Source organism: Orycteropus afer, unplaced genomic scaffold (assembly GCF_000298275.1).
Source record: "Orycteropus afer afer isolate SDZICR_OR568_19922 unplaced genomic scaffold, OryAfe1.0 scaffold00405, whole genome shotgun sequence".
In the NCBI taxonomy this organism is placed as follows: Eukaryota; Metazoa; Chordata; class Mammalia; order Tubulidentata; family Orycteropodidae; genus Orycteropus; species Orycteropus afer.
The window spans coordinates 1,173,600-1,185,105 of record NW_006921992.1 but is presented as its reverse complement, the minus strand read 5'-3'; the positions used below and the strand labels follow the sequence as shown (position 1 = coordinate 1,185,105).

Genomic DNA, 11,506 nt, shown 5'->3' with positions numbered 1-11,506 from the left:
ACAGCAGTTCACATATACTTTGTCTCATGTCATTGACCAAAATTTACAATGCAGCAGCTCCCCTCCCACTTCCTCCCCATAGTTACCTCCTCCCAGTGTCTATCCCTTCATACTCTTCGAGAGGCCCATTGTCTGCCAACCCTGTATATGATCTTGGATACACTCTCCATTTAGACAGATACGTATTCATTTATGTCAAGTAATTTGGAAGACAGCTACATGGCCAACTGCCTGGAAGAGATCCATATTTGTGCACATCCCAAAGAAAGATGATCCAATAGGATGTGGAAATTATCAAACAATATTCTTAATATCACACACTAGTAAAATTTTGCTGAAGATAATTCAGAGATAGTTGCAGCAGTACATCGACAGGGAACTGCCAGAAATTCAAGCTGGATTCAGAAGAGGATGTGGAATGAGGGATATCATTGCTGATGTCAGATGATGAATCTTGACTGAAGGCAGATAATATCAGAAAGATGCTTACCTGTGTTTCATTTACTGTGCAAAGGCGTATGACCATGTGGATCATAGCAAGTTATGGATAACATTGCAAAGCATAGGAATTCCAGAACATTTATTTGTGCTTATGTGGAACTTGTACATAGACTAAGGGGCAGTTGTTTGAATAGAACAAGGGGATACTGCATGGTTTAAAGTCAGGAAAGGCATGTGTCAGGGTTGTATCCTTTCACCGTATTTACTCAATCTTCATGCTGAGCAAATAATCCAAGAAACTGGACTATCTGAGGAAGAAAACAGCATCAGACTTGGGAGAAGACTCATTAACAACCTGTGATATGCAGATGACATTTTTCTTGCTGAAAGCAAAGAGGACTTGAATCACTTACTGATGAAAATCAAAGACTACAACCTTCAGTATAGATTACACCTCAACATAAAGAAAACAAAATTCCTCACAACTGAACCAATAAGTAGCATTATGATAAACCGAGAAAATAATGAAGTTGTCAAGGATTTAATTTTAATTAGATCCACAATCAATGCCCATGGAAGCAGCAGTCAAGAAATCAAACAACATATTGCACTGGGCAAATCTGCTGCAAAAGACCTCTTTAAAGTGTTAAAAAGCAAAGATGTCACTTTGAGGACTAAGATGAGCCTGACTCAAGCCATGGTATTTTTAGTCGCCTCATATGCATATGAGAGCTGGACAGTCAGTAAGGAAGACTGAAGAAAAGTTGATGCATTTGAGCTGTAGTATTGGTGAAGAATACTGAATATACCATGGACTGCCAGAAGAACAAACAAATCTCTCTTGGATGAGCTACAACCAGAATGCTCCTTAGAAACAAGGATGGCAAGAACTTCGTCTCACATACTTTGAACGTGTTATCAGGAGAGACAGGTCTCTGGAAAAGGACATTATACTTGGAAAAATAGAAGGTGAGTGAAAAAGAGAACGACCCTCAGTGAGGTGGGCTGGCAAGTGGCTGCAGTAACGGGCTTTATGAGGACTGGCAGTGTTTACTCTGTGGCTCTTAGTGTCTCTATGAGTTGGAGCCAACTTGGTAACATCTCACAACCACCACAGTGAAGACAGACACATTCTCCCTCCTCCTATCTCTTTTCCCACATTCTCATTCTCTGGTGGGAGCAGCTTTGTTTTGACCACAGCAGGTATTTTGAGTCTGTGCTCATGGGAGACTCCAGGTCCTCCCTCCATGGGAACCTTAGCTCAGGGTCCCCAGAATGTCCCAGGACCCATGCCCCCCTGACAGCTGATGCCATCTGCAGACATCGACGAGTGTGGGGAGATCCCGGCCATCTGTGATGGTGGTGTCTGCATCAACCAGATCGGGAGTTTCCGCTGCGAGTGCCCCATGGGCTTTGATTTCAACAGCTTCCTGTTGGTCTGCGAAGGTGCCGTCCCACCCCTCCATTCTCAGCCCTGCCCCCACCCCACCCTAGGGATCGGCTCAACCCCCACTGGGGTCTGGGTGGGATGCTGGGCTCCCCTGTGCTCTCTGGCAAGTCACTTTAATCCTAGGAGCCTCACTTTCTCCATTTGTAAAATGAGGCTAACTCCTTTCCAAGGCCCTCCATCCACATGTGACTCTCCAAGCTCTGGTGGCATAGTGCCTAAGGCACTTGACTGCTAACCAGAAGGCTGGCGGTTCGAATCCACCAGCCACTCCTCAGAAGGAAGGTTGGGCAATCTACTTCCATAGTGATACCACTTCAGAAACCCAAGGAGGGGTCGCTATGAGTCACATCCAGCTCGACAGCAATTCATTGTCTTCTATGCACTTCTGACTGCTTCCAGAAAGACCACCTGCTCTGAAGTCAGGGGGCTGGTTTTCGGATGGCAGCAAGGCTTCTCCTTCACCCCCACTTCTGTTTGGTTTCCTGTCTTCTCCAGACACAGATGAGTGTGCGAGCGGGGAGAGCCCCTGCCAGCAGAACGCCGACTGCGTCAACATCCCAGGCAGCTTCCGCTGCCAGTGCACTCGTGGATACAGGCTCTCACCTGGTGGGGCCTGTGTGGGTGAGTGGTACCCCTGGGAAGGTGCAGGGAGGGAGGTGAAGGGACAAAGCCTGGCTCTGCCACCTGTTAGAACTCGGGAAGGCTCTACTCTTCCCAGCTCACTCCTCGCTGCCTCATCAGACCAGCCCAGGGGGCTGCGCTCACCATCTCTGATGCCAAATGTGTGATGAGTGATAAATCCCCTCCACACGCTGCTACACCCCACAGAAATAACCTGCTTCCTTCCCTGGTCAGTCCAGACCCGCTGCCAGCACAGAGCTCTCTTCTCCCCGTTCACCAGGTGCTGGGTCAGTGGGCACTGGTCCTTTCTCTCTCTTAATCCCCATTTGTCAGGAACCAGATCAATGGGCATTGGTCTGCTCTCTCCATTCACCTGGGGCTGGGTCATGGAAACCATGCCCCCTTCATCCCTATCCACCAGGGGCCGGGTGAGCAGGTACCTCCCCTCATCCCCATTCACCTGGGGCTAGGTGGTGGGGACCAGCTCCTTCTCTGTTTCTTAGGTCCAGTAATCTGGTGCAGTGAGTCACTGGGAGAGCTCAATCTTTAATACAATAGGAAGAAGGGATACAAACACATAGAGTGAGGCCCAGGAGGGGTCTCAGGGGACACACTCACCCTCCTAAGAGCACATGTTCTATCTCTCTGCTGAGCCTCCTTCTTCCAGGGTCCTTATTGGCCTCACACATGGCCGTGACAGATGGACACCATGCCTCCTGAGCCTGAGTCAACATCAGGCTGCACGTGGTCCTTCGTGATCTGGTCAGCCCCCACCCCACTCATTGGCCTCAGGTGTGGTTGTCTCTCAGGAACCAGAACCAAAGGCCAAAATGCAAGGGGTCCACAGCTCACAGCACAGGAGGAGCCTGGAGTCCAGCAGTAGCTTTAATGAGGGGCTTCTAGACAGGTTCAAGCTTCCCCTGCCATGTTGTGGGAGAGGCACAGACCCACACACTGGGCGATGGGGGCCTGGTAACACCATACTGCCTGCTCCACAGGACGGAACGAGTGTCAGGAGATCCTGAATGTCTGTAGCCATGGCAGCTGCGTGGAAACAGAGGGCAGCTATGCATGCCTGTGTCACCGTGGCTTCCGGGCCTCAGTGGACCAGACCATGTGCATGGGTGAGCACCTTCTAGCTCCCTCCTCTCAGGCTGGGCACCCAGGGGGAGGGGCCTGGGGCACGCACTTCCCTGGGTGGGGGAGAATATTTCCATCATTCCAGTGAGCAGACAGATTGAGTCCTGGTGCTGAGACTTAGGGTATAAACAGCTAGTTTGTCTCCCTGTACCTCAGTTTCCCATCTGTAAAATGGAAATCATTACCCATGTATGTGGATGGGGCTAGATGCAGGGATGTGGACGGGATCCAGGTGGCCCCTGGCTCCCTGAGCCCTACCCCTGATGCTTTTGGTGGGCTGAGCGGGGGATTGGGGGCTTTGCTTGGATAGACATTGACGAGTGTGAGCAGCAGCCATGTGCAAATGGGACCTGCAAGAACAGCGTCGGCTCCTACAACTGCCTCTGCTTTCCTGGCTTCGCGGCAACGCACCATGGGGATTGCTTGGGTGAGCCAGCTGGCCTGGCAGTCAGGCCTCAGTGGTCCCCACTGGGAAATGGGTCCATGGCACTGCTTGGTGATCAGGGCTCTCACCCCAGGTTTCCCATCAGAATAACCACAAGGTGCTAGGCTTCCCTCTGAAAAATGAGTCAGCCACAAAGTCCTTCTCACACCTTTAGCTGCCAGGGGCTAACAAGGTGATGGGGAGGGCATCACCAGGGTTTACACTGTGAGGTTGGGGTGGTAATGACAGTGCAGAGAGGGGAGACAGCAAAATGAAGCAAGACCTTAGTGATGTGACACTGCAGTTTAGCACAGTTGTTAAAAGCACGGACTCTGAGTCAGACAGCAGCAGTTCAAATCCCAGCTTTGCCACCTACCAACTGTGTGACCCTAAAAAAAGTCAATTAACCTTTTGGCTCCTCACTGTCCTCATCTGTAAAAAGAGTTAATATACAACCCATCCTATATTAAAGTGCTCGGGTGCTAACTGAAGGGTTGACGGTTTGAAGCAACCAGGCACTCTCAGGGTGAAAGATACAGCTGTCTGTTTTCTTAAAGAGTTACGGCCTTGGAAACCCTGCGAGGCAGTTCTGCTCTGTTCCTTGGGCTGCTGTGAGTGGGGTTCACCTTGATGACAGTGAGTTTTGATTCTCCTGTATTGAGGGCAGTGATGGTGGTTCAGTGGTAGAATTCTCACCTTTCATGCAGGAGACCCAGTTTTGACTCCCAGCAGGTCCCCCCAGGCTCAACCCTCTCACCTGTCTATCAGTGGAGGCCTGTGTGTTATAGTGCTGAACAGGTTACAATGGAGCTTCCAGATTAGTACAGACTGGGGAGAATGGTCTGGTGGTTGACTTCCAAAACTCAGCCAAAAAGAAAAAAAAAAAAATCTGTGTAGTCCAACAGTCCAGTATGCAGCCAATCATGAGGACAGTGCAGGACCAGGTAACACAACCCTTTGTGCATGGGGTCTCTGAGTCGGGGACTGGCTTGATGGCAGCTGTCAACAACAACCATATATTAATAGAAGACCAAGTACACTTCTGAAAAAGAAATGTTACCAGGGATGAAAAGAGAGATCATATAATGACTGAGGGGTCAATTCCCTAAGAAGACAACAGTCATCAAACAATACATCTAACAAAAGAGCTTTGAAATAGATGAAGGAAAAACTAACAGAAATGGTAAGAGCAATAGAAAGATCCACAATTATAGCTGAAGCATTCAATGCTCTTGTCTCAGTAATAGAACAAGTAGAAAGAACATCAGTAAGGACATAGAAGATCTGAACAACACTTTTAACCACCTAGACCCCACTGCTATTTGTAGAACATTCCACCCAACAGCAGCAGAATATATATTCTTGTCATATGCACATGGAAAGCCCCCAAAAAGAGCATATTCCAGGCCAGAAAACAGACCTTAATAAATTTAAAAGAATTGAAGTTAATCATCAGAAGATATCCAGAAATCCCCCCAACTATTTAGAAATTAAACCAGTTGCCATCAAGTCAGCTCCAACTTGTAGTGACCTCATGTGGGTCAGAATACATCTATGTTCCACAGATTTCCAGTAGCTGATGTTTAGGGAGTAGATGCCCAGGCCTTTCTTCTGAGCTGCCTCTGAGTGGGCTTGAACTTCCAAACTTTCAGTAGCTGTGTACATTAACTGCACCATGCAGGGACTCTGGAAATTAGACAACATACTTCTTGAAAAAAAAAAAAAAAAACTTCTAAATAACCCATAAGGCAAAGAAGAAATCATAAGGGAAATTAGAAAATATTTTTAATTAAGTGAAAATAAAAATACAACATATGAAAATGTATGGGGTGCAGCTATGAGAGTACTTAGAGGCAAATTCAAAGCATCAAATGTTTATATTGGAATATATCAATACTAAGTCAGTTGGAAAGCTAAATGAGATAATGCACAGAGCCTAGCACATGAGTGCTCAGTCCACTCAGGCTGTGGATGACCTCAGACTGCCGACCTCCCGTTTTGCAGATGTGGATGAGTGCACCACCCTGGCAGGGCAGATATGCCGATTTGGCCAGTGTCTCAACACAGCCGGCTCCTTCCACTGCCTCTGCCAGGATGGCTTTGAACTTACATCCGATGGGAAAAACTGCATGGGTGAGTCTCTGCATGGTGCTGGGAGCCATCCCCCTCAGCCCCTGCTCCAGTTTGATCTGTGACTGGTGCTTCCAAGTGAATGTGATTTGGTTTAAGAACCATCCATTTATTTGAAGGTGTAAGAGGAAACAAAGTCAGCCCATCACACCCATGTTTTCATGGGTTTTGTGGCATAAAGTGAAGCCATCTTGAGATGGCATCTAGAGAAAGGAGTAGTTGATGTGCTAAGTAGACACCGGGGAAGCTGGGAAAGTGTCTGTAAGTGGCTTGAGATTAAGAACTTTGCTCCCTTTTCTCCCTGGACACTACTTGTCTCCACTTACAACTCCCAAAGGTCCAGATAATTCTTCACCAGGTATCCCTGCTTTCCTAGGTCTCAGCCCTTCCCCTGGAATCAGAGCTGTCTCTGAGAGGGCTTGTCTTAGCACTCTCAGCCATTACATGACGCCTACAGATGCTGGTCACAGCCCTAGATCCCCTGCCCCCTGGATGACACTGGGACTGCCTGCTTCTCCTTCACAGACATCAACGAGTGTCACAGCCTGGTGGGAACCTGCCTGCCAGGAACTTGCCAGAACCTAGAGGGTTCCTTCCGCTGCATCTGTCCCCCCGGCTTCCAAGTGCAAAGTGACCACTGTATTGGTGAGTGTCTCTGAGGCCAGGAAGGTGCCTCTGAGCCTCCATTTCACCGTCTATAAAATGGTAGTACCAGCTGGACCACAGTGAGGGTGGAGATGCACTCAGCACAGCACCAAGACATAGCTCCATGTGCTATTTTATTGCCTTTATGATAACTTTTGGACTCCCAGCTCAGTGCTCTCTCTCCAAGGCCACAGATGTCCTGTGCACCCTGTAAAACAGGCGTGGGTATGGGGTCTCACCTTACCTCCAAGCACCCAAACGTAGAACTCCTCACTCTGTCAATGTCATCGAGGTTTGGAGAGATTCAGTCAAGAGAAGCATTTCCCTCACTCCCAGCTGCACGACCTTAGATCAGCCCAAGCCTCAGTTTACTCCTCTGTACAATGGGGAAGCTGCAAACAGGTTGAAGATGACACAAATCAGCATGAGGTGGCACACCCCAGGGTGCAGTACACGAGAAGTGCTCAGTCATTGTGTGCTCAGTCATTATGTGATCACTTGTCACAGAACTGATGGTTAGAGCAGCTTCTAGGGAGACCTGAGTCTTTGGAAAACATCTACACAGAGCAAACTACCCCCTTTCTTCTCAGCCTTTGAGGTTCTCTCATGATCTGGTTAAGGTTTGTGGGTAGAAGATAGTGGAGAGGCACAAGTGTCATGGGGACTCCTGCAGGGTCCTGGCCAAGGGCTAGCCCATCATCTTTGCAGAGCCAGGCTCACTTACCAGAGAGGGATCACATTGACAGACCCAACACAGCCTTTCTCCCAGACTAGTCTTGTACACATCAGGCAGGCTAGCCCAGCCTGATCTGGGCTGTTCTCCAGTATAGGCAACAGCATTCATCTGGGCTAGCCTTGTGCAGCCTGGGCTATCCTAGACCAGTCTGGCCTGTCCTCTTCTGATCCAATCTTCCATCTGGACTTGCCTCTTACAATCTGAGCTAACCTGGACCAGTCTGACTTAACTTCCTATGATCCAATCTTTCATCTGCCTTGTATAACCTGGGCTAGAGTTATCTGGACTGACCTCATCCATTTTATTCTTTGATCTGGGGTAGCCTTGCACAGTCTGGGCTAACCTGGACCAGTCTGGCCCTGCCCTCCTCAGTCTAATCCATCTGGGCTAGCCTAGTGCAGTCTGGGCTAACCTTGTTCAACACAGGCTACATTTATCCAGCCTCAGTCAGCTTAGTTTCTAAAGATGAACTTTTCCTGACCATGGCCCCAGATCCTGGAGGCACCTTCTAGGAAAGAACCCCTACATTGCCGCCCCTAGTGCTCTGGCTCTAGGGACTCCTGCCTGGCTTCAACTCCTGGGCCCCCCAGGCTGGGTTCCCTATGTCAGAGGCCCTGCTCTTCCTGCTGAGGAGGCCATAGGCCCCACCCAGCTCCTGTCCCTACCCCTGCAGACATCAACGAGTGCTCAGAGGAGCCCACCCTCTGCCTCTTTGGCACCTGCACTAACAGTCCTGGGAGCTTCCAATGCCTCTGCCCGGCTGGCTTTGTCCTGTCTGACAACAGGCACCGTTGCTTTGGTGAGTCTGGGGTCCAGGGTGCTCACAGGGTTTGGGGAAAAGGGTGGGGGGTGGGCAGGAAGTCAGGTCACCCAGAAAAGGAGGCTGAGGTGTTTTGTCTGTAACTCCAGAATCCAACAAGGGAGCAATGTTTCTCTGCATTGGTGGTTCAGATAGTTAATGTGCTCGACTGGTAACCAAAAAGCTGGCTGTTTGAACTCACCCAGAGGCAGGGCTGATGGCGGCAGGATCCAGGTAAGGGGAGGGAGAAGGCCCACACCCAAGACAGGAAGACGGGCAAAGCCAGGGCTGGTGGTGGCAGGGTCCAGGTAAGGGAAGGGCAGAGAGGTTTCAAACAGCTAAGGGAGACAAACTTGTCTGTCAGTTTGTTGTACTGTGGTGACTTGCATGTTGCTGTGAAGCTGTGCCAGTGGTATTTCAAACACCAGCAGGGTTGCACATGGTGCATAGGTTTCAGCACAGCTTACAGACTGAGACAGATTCAGAAGGAAAAGGCCATCCACTTCTCAAAGGATTGGCCAGGGAAAATCTTATGAATAGCAGAGAAACACTGTCTGATATTTTACTGGACAACTTTATGAATAGCCCAGAAACACTGTCCAATACAGTGCAGGAAGATGAGCCCCTTAGGTCGGAAGGAATTCAAATTGCGACTGGGAAAAAGCTGCCTCATCAGAGTAGAACCAACCTTACCGATAAGGATGAAGTAAAGCTTTTGGGACCTCCATTTGATGATGTGGCACAACTCAAAATAGGAAGAAAAAAAAAAAACAGCTGCAAATATCCATTAATAATCAGAACATGGAATTATGAAGTATGAATCTAGGAAAATTGGAAATTGTCAAAAATGAAATGGAACACATAAACATTGATATCCTAGGCATTATTAGTGAGCTGAAACAGACTGGTTTTGGCCATTTTGAATCAGACAGATCTACTATGCTGAGAATGATAATTTGAAGAGGAATGACATGGCATTCATCATCACAAAGGATGTCTCAAGATCTGTCCTGAAGTATAATGCTGTCAGTGAGAGGATAATACTCATACCCCTACAAGGAGGGCCAGTTAATACGACTATTACTCAAATTTATGTACCAACCACCAAAGCCAAAGATGAGGAAATTGAAGATTTGTATCAACTTCTGCAGTCTGAAATTGACTGAACATGCAATCAGGATGTGTTAATTATCACTGATGAATGGAATGCAAAAGTTGGAAACAAACAAGACTCACCAGTAGTTGGAAAATTTGGCCTTGGTGACAGCTGGAGATCACATGATAGAATTTTGCAAGACTAACGACTTATTCATTGCAAATACCTTTTTTCAACAACACAAATGGCAACTATACATGTGGACTTTGCCAGATGGAGTACACAGGAATAAGATTGACTACATTTGTGGCAAGAGGCGACAGAGAAGCTCAATATCTTCAGCCAAAACCAGGCCAGGAGCTGATTGTGGAACAGACCATCAAATAAATGCTCATAAGCAAGTTCAACTGGAAGCTGAAGACAATTAAAACAAGTCTACGAGAGCCAAAATATGACCTTGAATATATCCGTTGTGGATTTAGAGACCATTTAAAGAATAGATTTGATGCATTGAACACCAATGACCAAAAACCAGAGGAATTGTGAGGTGGCATCAAGAACATCATCCATAAAGTAAACCGTCATTAAAAAAACAGGAAAGGAAAAAAAAGACCAAAATGGATGTCAGAAGAGACTCTGAAACTTGCCCTTGAAGAGAAAGTAGCTAAAGCAAATGGAGGAAATGATGAGATAAAGAGCCGAACAGAAGATTTTAAAGAGTAGCATGAAAAGACAAAATCAATTATTATAATGAAATGTGCAAAGACCTAGAGTTAGAAAACCAAAAGGGAAGAACATGCTCAGCATTTCTCAAGCTGCAAGAACTGAAGAGAAAATTAAAGCCTCGAGTTGCAATATTAAAAGATTCCATGGGCAAAATATTAATGATGCAGGAAACGTAAAAAGAAGATGGAAAGAATATACAGAGTCACTGCACCAAAAAGAATTGGTTGATGTTCATCCATTTCAGGAGGTAGCATATGGTCCAGAACCAATGGTATTGAAGGAAGAAGTCGAAGCTGCACTGAAGGAACTGGCGAAGAACAAGGCTCCCGGAATTGACGAAATACCCATTGAGATGTTTCAACAAATGGATGCCCCACTGGAGGCACTCATTCGGCTGTGCCAAGGGATTTGGAAGACAGCTACCTGTCCAACTGACTGGAAGAGATCCATATTTGTACCTATTCCAAAGAAAGGTGATCCCACAGAATGTGGGAATTATCAAACAATATCATTAATATCACATGTAAGTAAAATCTTATTGAAGATAATTCAAAAACATTCACAGCAGTATGTTGATAGAGGGCTTCCAGAAATGCAAGCTGAATTCAGAAGAGGACATGGAACGAGGGATATCATTGCTGATGTCGGATGGATTTTGGCTCAAAGCAAAGAATACCAGAAAGATGTTTACTTGTTTTATTGACTATGCCAAAGCATTCGATTGTGTGGATCATAACAAATTATGGATAACATTGAGAAGAATGGGAATTCCAGAGCACTTAATTGTACTCATGAGGAACCTGTAGTTTAAACAGAGCAAGGGAATACTGCATGGTTTAAAATCAAGAAGGAAGTGCATCAGGGTTGTATCCTTTTACCATACTTATTCAATTTGTATGCTGAGCAAATAATCCAAGAAACTGGACTATATGAAGAAGAGCGTGGCATTAGGATTGGCAGAGAATCATTAACAGCCTGTGATAGGCTGATGACACAACTTTGCTTGCTGAAAGTGAGGATGACTTGAGGCACTTACTGATGAAGATCGAAGACTACAGTCTGCAGTATAGATTACACCTCAATATAAATAAAACAAAAATCCTCACAACTGGACCTATAAGCAGCATCACAATAGATGGAGAAAAGATTGAAGTTGTCAAAGACTTCATATTACTTGGTTTAACAATTGAAACCAATGGAAGCAGCAGTCAGGACATGAGACAATGTATAACACTGGGCAAATCGGCTGCAAAAGACCTCTTTCAAGTGCTGAAGAGCAAAGATGTCTCCTTGAGGAC

General features: G+C 46.8%; 1 protein-coding gene across 1 annotated transcript in view; it reads left to right on the top strand.

Annotated features, from left to right (window-relative positions):
* FBN3 (fibrillin 3) overlaps positions 1 to 11,506 on the top strand; it is a 123,632-nt gene that overhangs the window by 89,869 nt on the left and 22,257 nt on the right. The window contains exons 39-45 of the mRNA XM_007953714.1: positions 1,762 to 1,887; positions 2,387 to 2,512; positions 3,511 to 3,636; positions 3,963 to 4,079; positions 6,081 to 6,209; positions 6,732 to 6,851; positions 8,261 to 8,386. Coding sequence (XP_007951905.1) covers positions 1,762 to 1,887; positions 2,387 to 2,512; positions 3,511 to 3,636; positions 3,963 to 4,079; positions 6,081 to 6,209; positions 6,732 to 6,851; positions 8,261 to 8,386 — 870 coding nt within the window. The remainder of the gene's footprint in view (positions 1 to 1,761; positions 1,888 to 2,386; positions 2,513 to 3,510; positions 3,637 to 3,962; positions 4,080 to 6,080; positions 6,210 to 6,731; positions 6,852 to 8,260; positions 8,387 to 11,506) is intronic.